The 25,328-nt window shown below is 38.2% G+C and overlaps 1 protein-coding gene across 1 annotated transcript; it reads right to left on the bottom strand.

Annotated features, from left to right (window-relative positions):
• Nucleotides 1-715: 715 nt before the first annotated feature.
• On the bottom strand, nt 716-24,805 carry COQ10B (coenzyme Q10B). The gene is made up of 5 exons (XM_079132597.1): nt 24,646-24,805; nt 14,971-15,120; nt 12,597-12,789; nt 4,410-4,511; nt 716-1,771 (listed from the first exon to the last, which is right to left on the bottom strand). Exons 1-5 carry the CDS (start codon nt 24,753-24,755, stop codon nt 1,604-1,606), a joined length of 723 nt encoding a protein of 240 aa, XP_078988723.1. The 5' UTR covers nt 24,756-24,805; the 3' UTR covers nt 716-1,603.
• Nucleotides 24,806-25,328: the final 523 nt, after the last annotated feature.

Raw genomic sequence — 25,328 nt, 5'->3', positions numbered from 1 at the left:
GGATTTTCTTTTTAAGAAAATCCGTGGGCTCAGGAGGTTGAGTCAGGAGGATCACAAGTTCAAAGACTTACCTGTTTCAAAATAAAAAAATAAAAGGGTTGGTGATGTGACTCAATGTTTAAGCACACTGTGTTCAATTCTTTGTACAAAAAAGAAAGAAAAACTGGGGGCTGGGGATACAGCTCAGTAGTCAAACACTTGTCAAGCACATGGAAGGCCCTGAATTTAATGATTCCCAGCATCGCAAAAAAGAAAGAAAAAAAAAAAAAAAAAAAGAAAAGAAAAGCTTTGCTATGAAAAGGTACATGATTATATGTAGACCACTTATTCTCTGGGAAGATATCTGTAATTGAAAATTTATTGCTTTACTTGTGTGACAGCACAGTGACTCAATGTGAGTTCTTCACCACTATATTGTCAGTGTCTGAGAGACAGCAGGTACTCAAAAAACGGATTAACTGAACAAATTCATGCACACTCACTTTAAATAGAAAGCAAATTAGTGATTGTTGATTGAAGAAAATAAAGTTAGTAGCACTAACTAAATGCCAGAGGGTGGTGTGTATGGAGCAAAAAGAGAGAAGGAGATTAGTATTGATTATAGGGAGACTGATTTTGCTCAGATTTTTCAGTCTGCTCCTATAAAAGTATTTTTGTTATGAAATTCCATACCACTTCACTTTGAAACAATATAGTAAGATTTCAATAAACAAAATAACTGTACAAAAAATAGACAAATTAACTTTATTAAGTTAGTACTTCAGTCCTTATATTCATTTATTTAAAAAAATATGTTTGGACTATATTACTGTAAGTGAGTACACGCAATAAATAGAAAATAGGGATGCATAGTGCTGGAGATATATCAACCAACTTATTTCATCTGTTGCTTACTCTGGTAGACAAAATTTGATGCGTGATTAGCAATATTGAAAGAGCAGCCAGAGAACCTGGGAGAAGGCTGCAAACTACTGGAAAAGTACCATAAAGCTCTGGACCACTCACCAAAAACAAAACAAAACAAAACAAAACACCAAATCAAACAAACACTCTCAGTATTTACCTGGGAGCTAACCTCACTATAACAGTGAATTATCTACTACTACCCACAAGAACAATTTAAAAATACCAAAAGTGCCAAAAAGTGAAGTGGGAACCTTCATTAACAGAATTTTAAATCAAAGATTTTACTTTAAATGTATGATGATTACTCAAATATTCTAGGCCATATGGCAGGCCCTATAGCAATAAGTTACAAATACTCTGAATGTAATAACTTAAACATGATATGATTAATATATATGGAGATGCTCCACTGAGGGAGTATCTCAACTAACCTCTTTCAGGTAAGGTGATAATTTAAAAAATTAAATTTACAGTTTCAACTTCTATACAGAAGAGTAATGTCAATATTCTGGCAATAGTAATGATATCCCATTATCATAAATGTAGAACCTGTTGAGGTATGCATTACTCTGAATTATACTTGATTGAAGAAATAATTCTATGTACAAGTGGGTCCATATTCTATGTGCAAATTTTCAATGGCACTCCTAAAAGTGAACTAAAATTAAACATAGGTGACACCAGTTCTTTTTTTCCTTTACGTGTGATGAACTTCATGAAGCATTAATTCCCGAGGTATACTTGTTTCTGGACCATACAGCTTACATGCTCTTCTTTCAAAGGCAGCTACCATCTGTTTCACAACTTCATCGAAAAACAGTGTAGCAAGTTGCGAGTGTAGAAGGGAGCGGAATTCAAAAGAAATCTGTAAGAAAATGTTAAAAATTGTTTTAGAAAGATCTTTGGGGCTAGGGTTGTGGCTTAGTGGTAGAGCGCTTGGGTAGCACATGTGAAGCACTGGGTTTGATTCTCAGTACCACATATAAATAAATGAATAAAATGAAGGTCCATCAACCATCTAAAAAAAAATATTTAAAAAAAAGAGGAAAAAAAAAAAGACGATCTTTCTTCTGCTAACTTTCCACTTAGGACAAGGTGTTTACACTGTGACCTGGATATCTAAGGTAGTTGTGTGGATTTATTGAGGTGAGATTTTAGTAACCATCAGAAGAGGGAATCATCTTTATTGCACTGTGGCACAATAAATTTAAGAAAACAAGGCCAATGAATCTCATTTCAGAGCTAACACTCTACATCTGAATAAGCTGGAGAAGACTAGAAAAGTTTTGCTGTTCTTATTAATGTACCCCTCCTTAGATCTATCCTACTTCACAAAAGGAATAAGGAAGGCAAGTAACTGTTCTCATAGGCATCATTCCAATGAAAAATAGTAGCAAGGAGATCGCCTGTGTGTGCATACATGCATGACTCACCCCCAAAGCAGAAAGGGCAGGTGATTCAATCTTATAAGTAGCCAGTGATTTAGAATTTTACTTAAACTCTATCATTGTTCTAGATAGAATTCAAGGCAAATGTTTTGAGAAACAGTTTTTTAAAGACCAAATGTCTTCTAAATTTTAAAATGTTTTAACTTTCTGTCCTTTTTTTTTTCCCCCTGAAGTACTGGGGATCAAACCCAGTGCTTCCATTGAGCTATGCTCCCAAGCACAAAGTTGCATTTTGAAATAAATTTATTTTTATAAAAAGGTTGAAAAAGTACTAAAAAGAATTCTCATGTACCCATCACCCACATTTTCCCACTTTAATGTGCTATATAACCACAGTATAATTGTCAAAATCAGGAAATTAACAGAGGGAATTACTATTTCTAGATAATAGTACTATAATCTATACAGACCTTATTCAAGTGTCCCCAGTTGTCCTATTAAGGTCCATTAGTGAGCTGGGGTTGTAGCTCAGAGGTAGGGCACTTGCCTAGCATGAGTGAGGCATTGGGTTTAATCCTCAGCACACATAAAAACAAATAAATAAAAATAGAGGTCTAAGAAGAAAAAAAAAAATCCACTAATCTGGGCTGGGATTGTAGCTCAGTGGTAGAGTGCTTGCCTAGCAGGTATGTGGCTTTGATCCTGAGCACGTAAAAATAAATAAAAATTAAGGTATTATGTCCATCTACAACTAAAAATATTTTTAAAACAAAGGTCCACTAATTTTTTTTTTTTGGGGGGGGGGGGGCCAGAGGGGTAGGTTGCTGGAGGCTGAACCTAAGACCTTGAATATACTATGTCCACTAATATTTTCATGAGAAAGAGCCGAAAACAAAATCAGACAATTTTACCGAAACTATTACCATTTCTTTCTTTTTTTTTTTTTTTTTTGTGGTACTGGGGATCGAACTCAGGGCCTTGTGCTTGCAAGGCAAGCACTCTACTAGCTGAGCTATCTCCCCAGCCCACCATTTCTTTTTTGTTTGTTTTGCAGTGCTGAGCATTAAACCCAGCGCCTTCTGCATGGTAGAAGAGCAATTTACCCCTGAGCTACAACCCCAGCTCCCCATCATCAAGAATAGAAACCAGAGGTGCTTTATAACTTAGCTATATCCCTAGTCTTTTTAAATTTTTAGACAGGGTCTTAATAAGTTGCTGAGGCTGGCCTCAAACTTAAACAATCATCCTGCCTCAGCCTCCCGAGTTGTTGGAACTGCAGATGTGTACCACTGCACCCCTGGATCACCACCATATATTAACATTCAACGCCTGAGCTGGGTATGGTGGCACACACCTGTAATTCCAGCAATTTGGGAAGCTGAGGCAAGAGGATTATAAGTTCTAGGCCATCCTCTGCAACTTAGCAAGACAAAAAAAAAAAAAAGGCTGGGGATATAGGTCAGTGGTGATAAAGCACTCACCCCTGAATTCAATAGTTAAAAAAAAAAAAAAAAAAAGATTCAATGCCTCAGTTCCTGAATTACAAGGACAGAAAAATTTACCGGGGGGGAGGGGCCTTTAAGTTTTCTACTGTTAAAGTGATAAGAAGAAAATTGTGAGTTCCTAGATTCTAAAATTATAATTTCCCCTTTATGCTTCATTTCTACAACTAACATACAATATATAGATTTAATTTGATATTGATTTTAAATTGTTACTGAATTTAAATGTTTTTAACTGATACTAAGCTGGTAGCAAATTCATGGCATGTGTTTTTTGTTTCTGTTTTTTTCTGCATTATAGGGGATCAAACCCACCTCACACCTACAGAGAACTGTTCTACCACTGAGCTACATCCCCAGCCCAGGCACATATCCTATAATCTATGGATCTGTAAAATGTAGAAAAAAATAGAAGAAATAAATATTCAGCATTGGAAGATTAAAACAGGAAAAAAAATGTTTGTAGCGCTGGTACAGAAAAATGTAATCAATACTCAGAAATTTGAGATTTTTTTAAAAAGTGAGCTTCAGTAATCTCTATGCATACAATATAACTACAGCACTAACTTCACTTTATATGTGAAACAAATCAAGGACTTCATGAGAGACTTACTGAAAAATCCAAGGTACAAGTTCTTGGGTAGCCAGGAAGACCTGGGCTAAAACGCCAAATGGTCTCCAAATGATTGAAAAGTCTCCCATCAGTACAGGATGCCTAGAATAAGACAAAACAAAAACAAAAACAAAAAAACTACAGTTAAATACAGTTAAATACTTGGGATTTACAAGACTCTACCATGACTGATTTTTCTTTGAAAAGTAATTATTTTTATAGACCAGACCACAGGAGATGAAGATATCTAATACTGTGATACTAGGAAGGAACTTCTTAACCAAAATTAGTCAGTTTTCTTCCCTTTTGAAATTCCTAAGACTGACAGTTTTGCTCTCTTCCACAGTTATCACCCACTATACTACTTAAGATTCCTCTTTTCTAGCAGTACAACAGGAAATGATTTTTCGGAAGCTTATTTCCAGATATACCACTTATAAACGATCTTGAACAAATTAAACCCTTGTACCATGTTTCCTTAAAATGTAAAATAATACCTGCTGTATATCATTTCTATGAGATGGCTGAAATAGTTATAAGGTACCTGGTACAGTTAGAACAATTCTATAATTCTTTTTTACCCAAATTTATCTTGTTAATCACATTAAGTCTTTCCTTCACTATTTTTTTTTTTGGTGGTATTGGAGATTGAACTCAGGAGTGTTCTATACCAGTGAGCCACATCCCCAGTCCTTTTTATTTTGATACAGGGTCTTACTAAATTGCCCAGGCTGACCTCAAACTTGCAATACTCCTACTTTAGTCTCTTGGGTAGCTGGGAATACAGTCCTGTGGCACCCACCCAGTTCAGCTTCTTTATCTAAAACCTTCAGACATTATGGGCATTATTACACTAGTAAACAACTGACCTCAAGAATACATATCACTTTCCATTAGCAATAGATTATTTAAAAATGTTGTTTCAAAGTATACAATTTCCTCCTCAAGCTTTAAGGTTTCAGCTCCTTAGGCATATCCTGAAGTCTTTATTCAAGCTCATTTATCCTTTTCTTTGGTGACAGATTCCCCTCAAGAGTTTAGAATGTCCTTGCCCTTACTACAAACATACATCAGTAAAATTAGGACTTGCATAGATAAACTGTTTTTTCTCCAAACATTTTTTCACTTTTTCTTTCCCAGCTATAGCTCCCCTAAACAAAGAACACAGGACCCTTTCTCTGACTAAATTCGGGATCTCTGGATATTGAAGCCAAAGCAGAGAATCTTTTACAGTTTCATTTCTAAATTCCTCTTCATCTACATTCTCTTGAATGAATTACCATTGTGAATTACCTGCCAGTAACATGGTATAATAACTATACCATGTATAATTATACCATGTATAAAAAGGTCAGCAATACCCAAGCTAAAAAAGTATTTATGTGCTCCATTCATGTGTTTATAAAAATAAAACATTATTTTAATTTGAAAAATGGAAACCAGTGAATGTTAAAAAATTTTTATAGGGCTAGGGATATACAGCTCAGTGGTAAAGTGCTTGCCCAGCATACACAAGCCCCTATGTTCAATCTCCAGCACTAAAAAAAAAAAGGGAAGAAAAAAATTTATTTAGATGATAATATAATAGTAATTAAAATACTAACTATTAACTGATAGCCAAGTTAAATCATATTATGCTAAATCACCGGGGAGAAGTAAATTTGTAGCCATACATGTATAGTTCAATAACAGCCAACTCAACTCTCTAATTTATAAAAATCTATAACAAACCAGGCATCGTGACACATATGTGTAGTGCCACTTACTGGGGAGGCTAAGGTAGGAGTTCAAGGCCACCTAGCCACCTAACAAGACCATATCTAAAAAACAAACAAACAAACAAACAAAAAACTATAATGAAATCTTATTATTTCAGTAATCTAAGTTTAAGATAATACGTTTTGGCTGAGCATCATGGTGCATGCCTATAATCCTAGCTATTTAGGATGTGAGACAGGAGGATCACCAAGTTCAAGGTCAGTCTGTGCAACTCAGTGAGACCCTAAAAAGGGACAGGAAGTAATTCAGTGGTAAAGCTCTTCTGGTTTCAATCCCCAGTACTGTGAAAAACTAGGAAAGAGAATACATTTTGCCCTTCTTTAGAATCACAAAAGAAGCTTACAGGAAACTTAACACTGAAGGAAAAACAGCTGTTGGAAATACTATAACACCTCCCTCTCTGACTATTTTTATACAAAATATGGCAGTGAGAACTCATACCAATGATGTAGTCCAAGGACACATGGATTTTTATTGGTATGTTTTGACATGAATGATATTGCCAAAGACCTTACTCCAAACAGCAATGATATCTAACATAGAAGCAGCTGTTACGATAATGACTTTCTGCTGGTTGTTCTAGGTAAATTGACCAAGTCCATCAAATAAACTAACCCAAACAAAATGTTTATATTGTAAACCAGGAAGTAAGATTCTTTGAAATGTTTGTTGTCCCTGTTATATCTGGACACTTCCAAGGGCTTCTGGTTGTTACACATTCATGTAGATTAGAATTACTGACATATTAAGTCATAGGTACATTTTAGTCAGTTAATTCACAGACATGTGACATGTCTTCTGTTGTTCTTTTGTTAGAATAATTATTACTGTATTTTACAAACATGTATTAGGTATTAAAATCTAAAACCTGAATTCAGGGACAACTGAAAGCTAAGCATACACAGTTCTGGGTTATTCTCAATTATATTTGTAAAAATAAACTTGTATATAAAGTGATACAGCTTATTATAATGGAAAACTACTTTGGAATCAGATATATACAGTGTAAAATTTTCTTTTTCTTTGTACTGGAGACTGAACCAAGGGGCACTTTACCAATGAGTGTTATCCCCACTGCTTTTTAATTTTTTATTTTGAGACAGAATCTTGCTAAGTTGCCCAGTTTTGCCTCAAACTTGTGATCCTCCTGCCTCAGCCTCCAAGTTGCTGGTATTACAAATATATGCAACTGTGCCCAGCTACAGTGTGAATTTTTTTAGGGTTCCTAATCTCCTTAAGCATCATAAAACTGAGATAGCAATGATCACAAAGGCTATTATGAAGATTTTTTAAATACTTTCCTTTCTCCTCAGATGTATTGAAAATAACAGGCTATTATGAACATCTCTGATCTTCAACAGCCCAAGAATACAGGTAGTGAGAGCTTCATATCAAAGGACTATGATTCCCACAGTCGTAGTGCTGAGGACACAGATGAAAAAGACAGGGACCCTTCCCTCAAGTTGCTCAATCATGTCAAAAAAAAACCCAGCTGAAAAAATATATGACCAAAATAAAGTATATACAAAGCCCAGAAGAATCACTGAGGTAGGACTAATGATTTACATGAAAAGAAAGGAGAATGTAAAACCAGACAGCTGGAATTTGAAGGATTAATAGGCAAGGAGAGAAGTACATTATAGGTAGAAGATTGAACAATATACCAAAGCACAGACCTGTGGAATAAGCACTGTTTGGTGCATTCATGGAACTTTAAGATATATGGTATACCTGTACAGTAAGGCAGGGGGAGGAGTAAGTGGGTCTGTGTACAATGATAAAGAGATTGACTTTATCCTGTATATTTTAAGAAGCCAGAGAAGGTAAGAAAGTCCAAGGGTAAAGTGGTTAGGATGTTTTTTTAAGAGTTCTTTATTTAGATGCTGCATAAAACACTAATATTTAAGTTACAAGATCCCTCTAAAACTGGAACAAGGCAGGGATGCCCTCTTTCTCCACTTTTATTCAACATCATCCTTGAAACACTAGCCAGAGCAATAAGAAAGACGAAAGAAATTAAAGGGATACGAATAGGAAAAGAAGAACTCAAACTATCACTATTTGTTGTTGACATGATTCTATATTTAGAAGATCCCAAAAATTCCACCAGAAAACTTCTAGAACTCATAAATGAATTCAGCAAAGTAGCAAGATATAAAATCAATACCCATAAGTCAAATGTATTCTATACATAAGCAACAAATCCACTGCAAGAGAAATTAAGAAAACTACCCCGTTCACAATAGCCTCAACAAAAATAAAATACGTGGGAATCAATCTAACAAAAGAGGTGAAAGACCTCCACAATGACAACTATAGAACACTAAAGAAAGAAAGTGAAGACCTTAGAAGATGGAAAGATCTCCCATGTTCTTGGACAGGCATAATTAATATTGTCAAAATGGCCACACTACCAAAAATCACTATACACATTTAATGCAGTTCCTATTAAAATCTCAATGACATTCTTCATAGAACTAGAAAAAACTATCACGAAATTCATTTGGAAAAATAAGAGACCCAGAATAGCCAAGGCAATCCTTAGCAAAAAGAGTGAAGCAGGAGGCATCAGAAAACCAGACCTTAAGCTATACTACAGAGAAAGAGTAACAAAAATGGCATGGTATTGGCACCAAAATAGACATGTAGACCAATAGTACAAAAGAGAAAACAGAGACAAACCCACAGAAATATGGTTATCTCATACTACACAAAGATGCCAAAAATATACACTGGAGAAAAGATAGTCTATTCAACAAATGGTGCTGGGAAAACTAGAAATCCATATGTAACAAAATGAAATTAAACCTCTATCTCTTACCTGCACAAAAATCAACTCAAAGTGGATCAAAGACTTAGGCACTAGAACAGAGATCCTGCTCTTAATAGAAGAAAAAGTAGGCCCAAATCTTCATCATATTGGCTTAGGACCTGACTTCCTCAACAAGACTCCTAAAGGGCAAGAAGTAAAATTAAGATTTAATAAATGGGATAGAGTCAAACTAAAAAGCTTCTTCTCAGCAAAGGAAACAATCCATATGTGAAGAGAGAGCCTATAGAATGAGAAAAAATCCTTACCACATGCACCTCAGAGCACTCATCTCCAAGATATATAAAGAACACAAAAAACTTAACACCAAAAATACAAATAACCCAATCAAATGGGCTAAAGAACTAAACAGACATTTAATAGAATATAATCAACATGAAAAAATCATCTCTTGCAATTAGAGAAATACAAATCAAAAGTACTATAAGAATTCATGTCACTCCAGTCAGAATGGCAATTATCAAGAATACAAGCAATAATAGAGACATTCTCAAGGATTTTTTTATCCCATGTGTCCAACAGTGATATCCCACTACCATTTAAGTGAAATGGGGATTAAAGTTCAAACTGTCTTTAAGTCTAGGACCTGGTTTAGAGTCAGGAGAGGTCAACTACTGCTGTTACAGACCCCCAGGGAGTGGGGTCACTCAGGAGAAGAACAGGAAAGAAGTGAAGGGATGACTATGGAAGATCCAAGGTTCCCAGAACCCCTCCTAGTCTTCAGGCATTCTCAATATGGTTCACCTGTGGTGGAACGTTTTGTTACATTGAAACATTTTAAAACCAGATAGTTCCCTGCCCAGAATCAAGTAATTAATTACAAGATGCTGAAGATACCCAACAGAAAAAACAGAAGATAAAAGTGCCAGCTCTAGATCTTAAGACTTCCACTCAAACACCATGAAGCGCTTTTTGTTTTGGTTTATTAAAGTGTTGTACAGAAAAAATATATATATACAAGCAATAATAAGTGTTGGTGAGGATGTGAGGAAAAAGGTACACTCATACACTGTTGGTGGAACTGCAGATTGGTGCAACCACTCTGGAAAGCAGTATGGAGATTCCTCAGAAAATCTGGAATGGACCCACCATTTAATTCAGCTATCCTACTCCTCAGTTTATACTCAAAGACTTAAAAATCTTCATACTATAGTGATGCAGCCACATCAATGTTTATAGAAGCTCAATTCACTATAGTTAAAACTATGGAACCAACTTTGATGCCCTTCAACACATGAATGGATAAAGAAAATGTGGTATACATACAACAATGGAATATTACTCAGTCTTAAAGAAGAATGAAATTACTGCATTTGCTGGTAAATGGATGGAACTGGAGAAGATCATGCTAAGTGAAATAAGCCAATCCCAAAAAACCAAAAGCCGAATGTTTTCTGTGATAAGTGGATGCTGATCCATAGTCGGGGGCGGATAGGGAAGAATGAAGGAACTATGGATTGTGCAGAGGGAAATGAGGGGAGGGGTGGGGTCTTAGGGATGGGAAGGATGGTAGAATGAGAGACATTATTACCCTACATACATGTATGAAAAAAATTATAAAATAAAAATTAAAAAAATAAATCTTCTGCATTAAAAAAAAGTTGTAAGAGCTTGAATGGTAAGAGATTGAGGTCAGAGAACAATAAAGTCTTAAGATTATATATAATTCACTGGTTTTGGACAGACTAAATTAAAGTGTTAGCTCTTTGACTCTGAGCAAGTTATCTAACTCTTCCAAGTTTTAATTTGCTCTAGAAGGCAAGGAATAATAAGACTTGACTCTCAATGGGCTGTTGTGAGAATTACATGAGTAATTAAAGCATTAAAAAGAGCTCAGTAAAATGTTAGCAATTATAAGAAAGGTAGTATAGTGGCTAGAAATTCCAAAACTATGAGGAAAATAGCTGAAAACATTTTTAATAATGGCAAAGTCTCAGAATGGGCACACAAACTTTTAAGTGAAGTTCAGGTTTTGAGACTAAAACAGGCTAGACTCCAGGGTCTTAGCTTCACTAAACAGTACACTCCTTCCAGATTTAATAAAACAAAGAGCACAGTTGAAAGTTGAAGGCACAGTGGCACATGTCTGCAATCCCAGTGGCTCAGCAGGAGGATCACAAGTTCAAAGCCAGCCTCAGCCACTTAGCAAGGTCCTAAGTAACTCAGAGAGATCCTGTCTCTAAATAAAATAAAAACAAAAGGGCTGGGATGTGGCTCAGTGGTAAAGCACCCCTGGATTCAATCCTTGGTACCAAAAGAGAAAGTTGTAGCCCCTTCACTGCATGACAAAGAGCTGGCTTTGGCCTTCAGCTCTGGCCAAATAAAAAGAAATAATATCACCATTAAATCCTGTGAGCACAAAACAAAACTCAGCCTTAAAAACAGCCATTAACTAGGCACAGTGGCATATGTCTGTAATTCCAGCTATGTGGGAGGCTGAAGCAGGCGGATGGCAAGTTCAAAGCCAGCCTGGGTAACCTGGGAGACCCTGTCTGAAAAATAAAACATGAAAAGAGTTGGGGTGTAACTGAGTGGTAGAGCACCCCTGGGTTCAATACCCAGTACTAAAAAAAAAAGCTTTGGTCACTACAAGGTATTTCCATGGAATTCTGCATTTTTGTGTGTCTAAGTCTGGGTTCCTTTTTTACAGGTGTATTCTTCTCTGAAGATGATTATATAAGGTAACAGGAGCTGTTCAATAGCAGGAGGACCTCAGCCCTCAACATATCTGTATCTTTTCTACCTTTCCTCACCTTCTTACCACTTTTCACTCCTTAACTTTTTAAAAAATATACTTATTAAATCTCTCCCCAACATTCAAAATATATATATATATATATATTTTTTTTTTTTTTTTTTTTAAATAATGCAAAGATTAGCCTGTAATCCCAGTGGGAGGCTGAGACAGGAGGATCATGAGTTCAAAGCTAGCCTCAGCAAAAGCAACTCAGTGAGACCCTGTCTCTAAATAAAATACAAAATAGGGCAGGGGATGGTCAGTGGTCGAGTGTCCCCGAGGATCCCCAGTATTGTCGTACCCCCCACCCGCCAAAAAAATATTGCAAAGATTAAATTAAAACATTTCTCACTTGTGTGGCCCAAGTGATCTTTCTTATGATGTGGTTAGTCCTTAACAGTTTTTAAAAAAAGGATAATGCTAATATTGTATACAGAATAGCACAATTAGGAGATAAAAGAAATGGCTCATTTCCTCCCCTCCTAGTTTAAAGATGCCATTTAAAAAAATTTTTTTTGTTTTAGTTGTAGATGGATACAATATCTTTATTTATTTATTTTTATGTGGTTCTGAGGCTCGAACCCAGTGCCTCACAACATGCTAGGCGAGTGCTCTACCACTGAGCCACAATCCCATCCCTTTACAGACATCTTTTTATGCTTTTATACATTAAACCATTTGGGGGCTGGGGATATAGCTCAGTTGGTAGAGCACTTGCCTGTCAAGCACAAGGCCCTGGGTTCAATCCCCAGCACCGTAAAAAAAACAAAAACAAAACCAAAAACTATTTGATATTATTTGGGAAATTAAAAAAAAAAAAACCAAAAACCAGAATTATTACCTTTACCAAATGTGGTTTCACCAAGGTTACTACTGATGTATATCGCTCCAGCACAGGTGGGAATCCAATCTCTAATCGTGTTTTACAATATCCAGATCTCTTTGATATTACATCTGATTTTTTGCACCAAGGAACAAAATGCTTGTAATTCTCCATTTCTGATACTACATCATACATTTCCTGCATTGAATATCTTTTAAAAAAGATGAGGGGTGTTAACAGCTTGTTATATATACATACACTTTAAATTGAAGTGAATAAAACTTATTTGTAAACTATTTTGCATATATGTTGAACCACAGCGTAGAATGAATGACTTCAAAACAACACAGAAATTAGAAGGGTCTACATAGACACACACAACAGAGGTAACAATTTGGCAGCTCATGGGTTGAATGTGGCCTGTAGAGGTGATTTTTCAATTTTTCACTAGTTGCCAGTACTTAATCATGCAAGGCAAGGTGGAATATGGCTATAATCCCAGCTATTCAGGGGGCTGAAGTAGGAGGATCACAAGTTTGAGGCAGACCCAGGCAACTTAGTAAGACCCTGTCTCAAAATAAAATTAAAAGGATGGGAATATATAGCTAATGAGCACTTACACAGCATGTGCAAGGCCCTGAGTTCAATTCCCAATACTTCTAAGTTAATAAGAAAAATAAATAAATAGGTGAATGTTTAATAAACCACAATAAGATTACTATGGGACTCTATATTGGTTACTTGAAAAATAGGATTGAATATACATTTTAAAGCAAAGAAATTTAAAGTATGTCATTAATGAGAAAAACACATTATAAAGTAAAATATGTACAACAAAAGTATAAAAATATACTACATTTCCTCAATTTAAACTTGTTATTTGTTTTCTCTTAAAAATTACTATTGTCAACAGAACATCCATAATGAATACATTTAAAAAGTGTGGAAGGATATAAACAAAATCAACTCAGAGAAAAGGAGGGATAAAAATAGACTAACTCAGGCTGGGGATTTAGCTCAGTTGGTAGAGTGCTTGCCTCACATGCATAAGGCCCTGGGTTCAATCCTCAGCACCACACACACACACAAAATAGACCAACTCCTTAGACTATATGCTTCCATGTTATTATTTATATGTAAGCAGTAATACTGTTGCAATTTTAGAAAGAAAAATGAACTATTTTAGAACATAAGAAAAGGAAACTGCCTATTGTTTTTTTGTTGTTGTTTTTGTTTGGGGTACTGGGAATTAAACCCAGGGTCACTTCACCACTGAATTATAGTCTTTTGAGACTGGGTCATGCTAAATTGCTCAGGCTGGTCTTGAATACGTGATCCTCCTGCCTCAGTCTCCCAAAGAGCTGGGATTATAGGCATGCAACACCACTCCTGCTCCTCCTATTCTTTTTATGAGTCAGCATAACCTCCTAATACGAAAACCTTATAAAAGAACATGAAAATAAAGTTACATACCAACGCCCTGTAAGTACAGAGGCACTCTTCAGAAAAATATCAACAAATAGAATCCAGCAATATATTAAAAAGACATAATGATCAAGTGCAACTAATTTAGGGATATATGAATAAGTTAATATAAAGAATTTTACTATTCTAATAATATTAATTGCAAAAAAGGGAAAACTATATGATTAACTCCATAGATAATAAAATATCAAAAGCAATTCTATTATGGTAAGAAATAACAAAGATGCCACTGTTCTGAAAATATTAGCTAAAGCATCAAATAGAGCATATGTGCTGAAAATATTAAGCAAATTTATCAACTGGTAGGTGAAACAAATATCAATCCAGAAAAGCAATTCAGAATTTAGTAAGATGGCCTGTTAGAAAGTAAACAGAAATCAATACCTTTCCTATGTTAACCAAAACCAGTTAGAAAACACTAGCATAGCAATGCAAAATACCTAGAAATAAATTTAACAAAAATGTGTCAGGACTTAAATGAAAAAAACTCCATTGATACTTATAAAATAAAACCCAAATAATAAGTCAGATATATACTACTCTTGGTTATAAAGACTTAACACTGTTTCACCCCAAAAATGATATGGTAATTTAAACAATCACAACCTAAATTATAAAAAAGTACTTTTGGAATCAACTGAATTTGAGGCTTTCTCTGTTTAAATTCCTCTCTAGAATTGCCAAAAATACAGCATACAGAAATGGTCATATATTATTTTCATTTTATGTCAAGGTTTAAATCTATCTTATAATCATTCAACAAATATTTATAAAACTGCAAGGGCAATGGAAAAACCAATCTAGAAAAAGCAAAGTTTAGTCTAAGAAAATAATCCAGAGAGAAAAGGCACAATACTTTATAAATAATCGTGAATGTGTTCTTTTAGAAGAATTATTGTATACAAACCCTATAATTCTTCTCTCTGAATATTCTTTTCTTTTGTTTATTAAAGGTGAAGCGATTTTGAAGAAAGTTCTTAAATATATCTCCTTAGGCAAAACAGAGTTATGTAGTGGAAGAGTTCTGCTCATCAGTATACCACAGGAAGCCAAATATCTAAAAAGACAAAAATTACCGGATTTAGAGTGACAGTAAAAATTAACAGGAAGCACAAATTATAGAGACTGTAAAAAAATTATATTTCACAAGATTTTGTAACTTCAGAGTAAAATAACAACAACAACACACACACACGTGCACACAAAGAGAAAAAAAATAAATCTTTGTTTTCTACTGGGGATAGAACCTAGGGGTGCCTTACCACTGAGCAACATCCCTAGTCTTTATTTTCTCTTTATTTTTTATTTAGAGACAGGGTCTTGCTAAGTTGCTGAGGTTAGCCTTGAACTTACCCATCCTCCTGCTTCAACCTCCCCAGTCAATGAAATTACAGGTATGGGCCACTACTGTCTGGTAAGAAAAAGAAAAGCTTTTAGACATCATTAAGAAAACTAAAAATACAACAAATCAAAATGCAGTCTATAAATAAAAATTAAAAACAACAACAACAACAACAAAAAACACTAAAAATAGCTGGACCACCAGGCTCATGCCTGTAACCCCAGCCACCTGGGAGGTTGAGGTAGGAGGATCACAAGTTCAAGGCTAGCCTCAACAACTTCCTATGCAACTTAATAAGGCCCTGTCTCAAAAAAAAACATAAAAGGGATTGGGGATGTAGTTCAGTGCGTAAGCACCCTTGGGTTCAATTCCCAGTACAAGAAAAAAAAAAAAAAAAAGAAAGAAAGAAAAGAAAAAACAACAGTTCACAATTAGACTGGAAACTTCTACCACAAAAAGTTATCTCTTTCCAGAAAAGAAATATCTTGTTCACCTAGCTATTTTAACTTTCCCTAATGAGATATTGCATAACTATTTTACACTACTGTTCATTCATTATCAGTTCACATACTTGAGTTCCTATTCTGTGTTAGACTGCACTAGTCACTAAGGATTAATGGTGAAAGAACAAATAAGAACCTTATGAAGATTATATTACAGTTGAGAATTCAAAACAAGTACCAGAAAAGAGCTGAGTACACCATGTGAACATGTAGTCCCAGCTACTTAGGAGGTAGATCATTTGGGCCCAGAAGTTTGAGACAAGCCTGGGCAACATAGCAAGACCCCAAGACTCCATCTCAAAAAAAAGAAAAGAAAAAGTAGTAGAAAAGAAAGGGTAGAAATATATAATGAGGACCTCAGGACCTATCCTTTAGTCAGGGTGTCCTAGGAAGTCCTCTGAAGTTCTATGTCAGCTAAGATGTAACACAAAAGAAGTTTCCATGCAGACAGAAAAGAGGTAAGTTGGTACATAATAAATGTGTGTACACATATGAATATGCAAAGATATTTTCATTTGTGTGTGTGTGTGTGTGTGTGTGTATGTATATATATATATATATATATATATATATAAAAATGGGAGAGAGGGATAGGTAACACTACTATAGCATTCCAGGCTATAGGGAAAGAGTTTGGCAGTGTCCAGAGACAAAAAAAGACCAACAGTATAGAAGCAGTATGGAAGCCAAGAGAGTAGCAAGAAATAATGTTGGAGACAGTGGTTGGATCATGGTGTGTACTGCTAGCCAGTATAAAGAAATTTGAAAATTTGGGGTGGGGAAGAGGTTCCTGGAGACCAAACCCCAGGGACTTTACCACTGAGCTATATCCCCAACCCTCTTTGGTTTTATTTTGAGACAGGATCTCACTAAGTTGCTTAGGTTCTGAGTTGCTGAGGCTGGCTTGAACTCGTGATCTTCCAGCCTCAGGCTCCTGAGTTGCTAGAATTACAGGCGTGTGCCATCATGCCTGGCTGAAATTTATTCTTAATAAGAAGCTGTTGAAGAGTTTCATATAGGAGAGTGAAATTTCAACAGGCACAGTGGTGCATAACTATAATCCCAGGAACTCAGGAGGCTAGGGCAGGAAGACTGCAAATTTAAGGCCTGCCCGGGCAATTTAGTGAGACCCTGTCTCAAAATAAAAAAAATCAAAAGGGCTGGATATGTGCTTCTGTGGTAAAATGCCCCTGCATTAATCCCCAGTACCAGCAAAGGAGGAAAAGTGAAGGTTCATTAAATCAAACCTTTAAATTATTATTTTCGGCACTAGGGATTGAATCCAGGGGCAGTTAATCACTGAATCACATTCCCCAGACCTTTTTTACTTATTCTGAGTCAGGGTCTCACTAAGTTGCTTAAGGCCTCTTTAAATTGCTGAGGCTGGCTTTGAGCTTGCAATCCTCCTGCTGCAGCATGGCGTGCGCCACCATGCCTGCCAAATACCTTTTTAAAGGGGAATAGGGTAGCTGTTATGGTTTAGATATGAGGTATCAACCACAGGCTCCTGCATTAATGCAGGGATATTTGGAGATGAACGATTGACTAGATTATGAGAGCTGTAATCTGATCACTTCACCCTAGTTTGAAAGGATTGACTTGATGGTGACTGTGAGCAGGTGGGCAAGATTGGAGGCAGTGGATCACTGGGAGTGTGCCCTGGAAGGGTTCATCTTCCCTGCTGCCCCTTCCACCTTCCTTTTCTCTGCTTCCTGATACTGCATGAGCATAGGAGCTTTTCTCCATAGGGTTCTTTGGCCATGAGGTTCTGTACCTCACTCTGTGCCCAGAGCAGTGGACTTTGCTAACCAAAGACTGAACCTATAGAACTGTGAGTCAAAATAAACTTTTCCTCCTCTCAAGTGTTCTTGTTGGATACTGTGGTCATAGTTATGTAAAGTCAGCTAAAACAAGTTAATATCAAAAGTGGGGTTGTTACTGTAACTAACTTGATCCTGTGGCTCAGCAGTCTTTGGAAATTATTTGTGGGAGTTGTTTTGAGAAGTTTGGAAATGCAGGATGGAAAAACCTTAGAATGTTGTAGCAGAGCTTTTTAATTTTTTATTTTATTTCATTTTTTTGGTACCAGGGATTGAACCCAGGAGTGCTCAACCAATGAGACACATCTTCAGCACTTTTTAGTTTTTATTTTGAGACAGGGTCTTGTTAAGCTGCATAGGGCCTCATTAAGTTGCTGTGGCTGGCTTTGTACTTGTGATCTTCCTGTCTCAGCCTTCTGAGCTGCTAGGATTATAGGCATGCATTGCCACACCCAGCTGCAGCAGAGCTTAATGAGTAATTCTGGTGGGAACTCAGAAGACCAAAATGCCATCAGGAATAAGAACTGTGCTCATGAGGTTTCACAGGGGAAAAAATACTCTTCTGGGAATGCAACGAGCCACCACTTGTGTTATATTCTGGCAAAGAACATGTTGTCCGTGTCCTGAGACTTTTAGTGAAGGTGAATTTAATGGTGATGGGACTAATTAATCTGGCAGAGGAAATGTCAAAGCAGCACAGCATTCAGGAGATGGCACGGATGTTGCTATCAGCCTTGAGTCAGGTACACTGTGAGAATGAGGAACAGAAAGAAGAGCTGAAGGGTTGGTGATGTAGTTCAGTGGTAGAGTGCTTGCCCAGCATGTGTGATGCTCTGATTTTGATCCCCAGCAACACGCACACACGAGCGCGCGTGCGCGTGCACACACACACACACACACACACACACACACACACACAGGGGAGGAAAAAGGCAGAGTTGAAGATTTTAAAAACTAGAAGGAAAACCTTTCAGTTATACCAGAAAAATACTTGTATAACTGGGGCCAAGGATGATATGATTGTTAACAAGATTACAGCCACTAAGAGATGCTAAGTACTTCACAGAGACAACAGAAAAGATGGCTTGAGGGCATATTAGAAACTTGTTAAGGCCACACCCATTAAAAGCTCAGTATAGAAGGAAAAAATTATTTGAGAAGATATCATGGGGTGCCCTGCATACACAAGGGAGCCTACTAAGCTCTTTCACCCTGTTCAGCTTCCCAGACACTCAGAATTCATTAGAGCCATAATTTCGGGGGTCCCAGTTCTTGAGCAAGCTTCCAGCAGGCCTTGATGTCATCCACATAGTGCTAGTTCTACAGGAATACAGGATCCTGGAGTTGAGGGGTTATGGTGGCTTCCACCATAATTTCAAAAGGACTGAGAGACCAGGCAAAGTATAGTAGTGATGGGGGCAGACTGATGCAAGTGATAGGAACATAAGATTAAAGGAGTAGTTCTAAAAAATGGGCCCACTGTGCTGACCTGTACATGCTTTCTTTTCTAAGAAGCAATTTACCTGCAGCCATGCCCAGATTAAGTGGACAGGATATGTCGTGTTCCTCACCAAACTGTAATCTGCAGGAGAAATGCAGGCCTGAAATAATGCTGATAAGTGAAACCCAAGTTACCCTGAAGGGGGTTGTTTTTGTGACTCTTTTTACAGACCAGATCCTGGAACTCAGGAAGATAAGTACAATTCCTCCTAACTATAAACTCTAAAAATGTATGATTAGTGATTCATTTAGAATCAGTCAGCATGGGCCAAAGTACCCTAGAGTTGTCACGGCAGTGGGAACCTGAAAGTCTCATATAATGTTGCTATCAGTCAAAAGTCAAGAGGTGGACCTGGGTGGAACTCTCTGGAAACTTCTCTGGGATCCCCAATAAAACTAGAGTGCAGGAGAGGCACACTGTCCCTCTCCTCTCTGGGAGGACCCACTCTCTCCCTTGAAAGTGTAACATGTCTGAAATCTTTCTGACTTGAAGTGGGTGGGGTCCTTCACACTGCCTCAGTTTCCTGTAACACTATCATGTCCTCTCCCATACCACGGGAGTTTTATCTCTTCTCACTTAAATAAATCCTACTCTGTTCACTCTTCCTTTTCATTACTGTCCATGTATTTTATTCTTCAAATTTGCCAGACAAGAACACAGAAGGAAACTGGTGAGGCCTGCAGCCTGCACAAACCCCATTTGCCAGGAGAAGCAGGGAAATCTAGTTTCATCTCAAAGCTGATTTCAGTAGGGTCAGAATCCCTGCAGACTGCCCCTGAGCAGGCAATGTGTAAAGCTGTGAAAGTGAAGCTGAAACTGGAATGGAGATCCCATAAATTAAGAAATACCAGTAATGTCGACTGTCTGCCAAGAAAAGCTGCTAGCTGCAGAGAGTGCCAAGCTGAAACAGAGCCATGTGTGCTGCAACCAGCAAGACCAAAGGCATGAGTCCGCCCAAACCTTTTGGAAATTATATCTTGTCACCATATGACCCAAATACTCCAGGTGGAACTACAAAAACAGTTTGTCCAGCTGGGATTAGGTTTTGCTTTGGCCCCATTCCTTGCTTCTTTCTTTTTATTTTTTTAGATGTTGATGGACCTTTATTTTATTCATTTATCTTTATGTGGTGCCGAGAACTGAAGCCAGTGCCTCACACATGCTAGGCAAGTGCTTCACCGGGCCATAACCCCAGCCCCTCTGTCTCTCTCTCTCTCTCTCTTCTTTTTTTTTTTTGGTCTGGGGATTGAACCCAGGGGCACGTAACTGAACTACATCCCCAGCCCATTTTATTTTTTATTTTGACACAGGGCCTTGCTAAGTTGCTTAGGACCTAAGTTTGCTGAGGCTGGATTTGAACTTGGATCCTCCTCCTGCCTCACCCTCCTGAATCACTGGGATTACAGGCATGCGTTACCACGCCCAACACCATTCCTTTTCTCTGTGTCTCCCTGTAACTTGCTTTTGATCTTTCAGAGCCAAGAGTGTGCCTTGAGTCTCAGATGAGACTTAAGACTTGGACTTTTGAGCAATACTAAAACTTAAGACTATGAGACTCTTGGAGATGAATTACAAGCATTTTGTATTGTGAAATGAACATAATCTTTTGGGGGCCAGAGTGGAATTTTATGGTTTGGATATGTGGTATTCCCCCCAAAGCTCCTGTGTTAATGCAGAAATAGCCAAAGGTGAAATGATTAGATTATGATAGCTATAACCTAGCCAGGTCATCCTAGTTTGAATGGACTAACCAGGTGGTAATGATAGGCTGGCATACATGACTGGAGGAGGTGGATTCACTGGGGGTGTGCCCTGGAAGTGGCTCATCTTTCCTTCTGCTCCTTCCACCTTTCCTGTCTTTGCTCCCTGACCTTGCCATGAGTGAGCAGCTTTCCTCCACAAAGCCCTTTGGACATGATGCTCCACCTCATCTTGGGCCCAAAGCGGTGTACTCCGCTGACCATTGATTGAGCTTCCAGAACCATGAGCCAAAATAAACTTTTCCTCCTCTAAGTTGCCCTTGTCAGGTACTTTGGTCACAGCACCACAAAGTTGACTAAAACAGAGACCTTGAGAAATCTCATGTTATTATATATAATATTTGATTTATATAAGTATTATGGATACATAAATAACATTTCTTGAAGGACACTGAGACCCTACAGTTTAGCTGAGGAACAAGAGAGAATCCAAAGGATATAAAGAATAAGGAACAGTTGATGAAATTGAGAATATTCAGCCAGGAGTTAAAGGATACCTGAGAATATGGCTTCAAAATGCAAAAAAAAGCAGCACAATTAAAAGGAAACCAAATTTGGGCTCCATAATAAAAAAGTTAAAAAATAAAAAAGATGTTTTGAACAATTAGTTGTTTATAAAAACTGAAAGAGGAGCTGGGGAGATAGCTCAGTTGGTAGAGTACTTGCCTTGCAAGCACAAGGCCCTGGGTTCGATCTCCAGCACCACAAAAAAAAAAAAAAAAAAAAAAAAAACTGAAAGAGGGCTGGGGATTTAGCTCAGTGTTAGAATGTTTGTCTAATGTGCACAGGACCTGGGTTCAGTTCCTAGCACCACACATACACAATTTGAATGGGCTTATTCTAGAGGCAATGAAATAGAGGTCAATGAAAATGGTTAAGTTAATTACTACATGACTGTTTGTTAAAATGTAATAAAAAAGAACAATATAAACTGTATGAACTTATCTAAGACTCTTATGTATACAGCTATAAAAACAAAAAAGTTTAAGAATGAAAATATGGAAAAGTAAAATGGTTTTGTGAATTTTAAGTTTTCTATGACACCAAAGTAATAGCTGATTTTAAAGTGATGGTAAAAGCACATTTCAAAGACAGCTATAATATTATTTTAGCTAAAAACATAACAAAAACAAAATATCCACTTTAGATTATTGTCTTCCTAGAAGAGTGTTATAAATGGGTTCCCAAAAATCTTTTAAAATATGGCTTCTGTTATGTGAAAGATGCCTATTGTGACTTTTTTTGGTATATCTTTTGAATTTGTTTAAAGGTGAGGTTACACAAATAATGAACTATAGTCACTCTGCTTAATGAAACAAAACAATGGACCAATATATTATTATTATTATTATTACTACTACTACTACTTTGTAGTTCTGGGGATTGAAACCAAAGCCTCCCACAGGCTATGCAAGCACTCTAACGTCAAGCCATACCCCCAGTCCTGCACGATGAAAATAAAATTATTAGGCAGTGATTTAAGCTTCTCCCTTAAAAAATAAGTCACACACATAAAAAAAAAAAAAATGATTTCTGATATCTGTTAGCTAGATTGATTACAAAAACTAAATTTAATATATAAAACCTACACATTCTTTAGTTATCTTCAACTGTTCTAAGTTTTATCTACTTTTCCCTCTTCCTGCACCCCATGGGTACCTTGTTATTTGTTGTTGGAGGCTAATCATGTGGTAGTTACTATGCCCAGTTATTAATAATTTTGTGATAAATCAGTATCAGAAAAGGCAGCTTCTCTGACAAAAGTCTTTACTTTTAAAAAGATAATAGGACTACAGATGTAGGTCAGTGGTAGAGTGCTTGCCTAGTATGTGCAAGGCCCTAGGGTGATTCCCCCCCCCCCCAACCTCCACCCTGCCAAAAAAAGATAAAGAAAGAAAGAAAAAAGTAAGATCTTTATTTCTAAAGAGGTGAATTGAGTAACTGGCTGTTTGGCTAAAAAGCATACTTTTCACTGCATACAGTTTTGTAGCAGATTCATATATGGCTCCCCCAGCACCCCAATTTTTTTGTGTATAAAGCAAATTAAGAGGTTTCCTAATCAGTGTGCTATCATGCTATGGTTCAGTGCCCTATATCACACATCTGTTTTCACACACTATCAATATTAGAGTTAGGAGTGTACAATTCAGTGGTAGGAACCCTGTGCTAAGCATGTGCAAGGCCCTGGGTTCCACCCCCAGCACCAAAATAAGTTTTCAACTGCAATATGAAGAGCCATACAGTCATAAATACAGATAAACATGAAATGATCACTGTACAACATTGAAGACAACTTTTTTCCCCTCTTGTGTACTAGAGATCAAAACCAATCTGATAAGGTCTACGATTGAGTTACATCCTCAGCTCTTCTAATTTTTAAATTTTGAGACAGGGTTCCCCTAAACTGCCCAAACACTGAACTTGCAATCCTTCCGCCTCAGCTTCAGGAATAGTTGTAATTACAGGCTTGCACCACGTGACTTCTTTTGCCCTTCTTTTTTATCAGTACTCTTCCAATACTATTCTCTCAAATACTCTATTATAAAGGCCAAAATCTATGTTAATGTAACACTTTTATTTGCGAACCAGTATTTTGTAAGAGGAGCACAAGCAGATCTAAAGTATGAGGCGGTTGTGTTCTGTTTAGAATTACCTTTTAAGGTTATTTCCTAAAGCAAAAGTAAATAATTTCTGATTTTACTTGTTTTATCCAATTTGTCTAAAAGGATTTGGAGGTGTGCTACTGTTACTTCTTAAAATTCTTCATTGAACATAAATGGCCTAGGGGTCAACCAGATTTGTGCTCTCACGTCATCCCATTCTGTATAAATATGTATTCATTTTCAACACTAATTTTCGAGTACAATTCTTCACAATGTTATTAGTAAAAAGGAAATAGTAAAAGTAGGGTATCCTTCATGTCTCCACCTCCGTTTCCACCCCCACCTCTCAATAAAGGAACCAACCAGGAAAATCAAAGACAGACTCTGGTACAAGGTTACAAGACCTCTGAGTTGCAGCGGAGTGGGGAACGGATCGAATCAAAACAGGTGCTCTTCGTTGGCTACATTTAGTTTTATAACTGCCACATAGGCGGACAAAACACTCCACTGGAAAAAACGCGCCTGATCACCTGGCAAGAAGGGGGAATAAAAGGGGGCTCATAGCTAGGCCACAAACTCCCAAATTCCCAGCAGCGAGAAACCCTTTCGCGCAAAGGCTCTGTTAGTCGTGGTGTTTCCGCGATAGCACGGACGGCATCCAGGGTCAGGAGCCTATGATGCTAGTGATCACTGAGCTACACTCCCAGCCCCCGCGCAAAGTGAAAACTCTCCTGCGGCCACAACCGGCCTAAGGGAAGGCGACCGGAAGAGCCCCCAAACACCTGTGGCTCAGCGGCTTCCTCAAAGGCGTCCAGAGCCGCTCCGCCAATGCCTCACCGCCGCTGGCGAGGGCAGCCAGTCGCCGAGACCGAACCACCAAAAGCCGGCCAGCCTCGGGCGCGGCGCCTGAGCCCCTCAAATGCCGACACTTCTCCACAGACATGGAAACCCGCGGGGTCCGGCTCCTCCTCAACCCCAAAATCTCCGTGTTTCGCCACTCAGCAGGCCCGGGAATAAAACAGCTCTCGTCCCCGCGCCCCCCTTGTTTATTACCTGACATTCCGCGCAGACCTTTGCGCCGGAACCGCGGCTGCTGTCGCCAACCCGGGGCGGCACCCCGAGACCACCCTCGCCAGGGCATTCTGACCAGTGCGAGCTGCCATGTTTATCTCCCTGAAGCCGGTCGCAAACACCCGGAATAGGTCCGCAGCGCCGCCCTCAAGCCGGGCGGGCTGACCGGCTCCCCCGCCTCCCAGCCAATCGGCTGGCCCCTTGTGCACCTAGACCCGCCCCTTCTTCCTCCCTGATAGCGTCATGACGACGCAGGCTATCACAGCCGTAGGGCGGATTGTGAACGCCTGGTCCCCCTCACGGCCAATCAGAGGGGTGCACGGTTTCCAGGACCCCCCCCCCCCATCCCCATCCGGGCTCCTGCTGCGCCCTCGCGCACTTACGTAAAACACGGTGACCGCTCGCCCCACCTCCCGCGCTGGAATTCCTTCCGGAATTCGCCAACGGCTGCGGATTTCTTGGGGACCTACTTCCGGTCTCGAGGCCCCGCACGTGAGCCCCGCCCAAGAGCCAAAGGGAACCCAAGGCCTGGTTAATTATGTAACTGTCCAAACCTATAAGTGCTGAGCCCGTCATGCCGGAAGCGACTCAGTTATCTAGTAGCACTTCTTGCGTGGCCAACGTCATATTTGGTGTTGATTTGTGGTTTGGGTTTCTCTTATTGC

The sequence above is a fragment of the Sciurus vulgaris genome, assembly GCF_902686455.1.
Source record: "Sciurus vulgaris genome assembly, chromosome: 3".
NCBI classification, from domain to species: Eukaryota; Metazoa; Chordata; class Mammalia; order Rodentia; family Sciuridae; genus Sciurus; species Sciurus vulgaris.
This window is presented reverse-complemented; position numbering and strand designations above follow the sequence as displayed.

What these genes read in the sequence shown, in the direction of transcription:
- COQ10B (XM_079132597.1), bottom strand. Translation starts at nt 24,755, where the DNA reads ATGGCAGCTCGCACTGGTCAGAATGCCCTGGCGAGGGTGGTCTCGGGG. An exon ending in AGGTCTGCGCGGAATGTCAG is followed by an intron (nt 15,121 to 24,645) that starts GTAATAAACAAG and finishes TTGTCTTTTTAG; the next exon opens with ATATTTGGCTTCCTGTGGTA. An exon ending in TGAAACCACATTTGGTAAAG is followed by an intron (nt 4,512 to 12,596) that starts GTAATAATTCTG and finishes GTCTTATTCTAG; the next exon opens with GCATCCTGTACTGATGGGAG.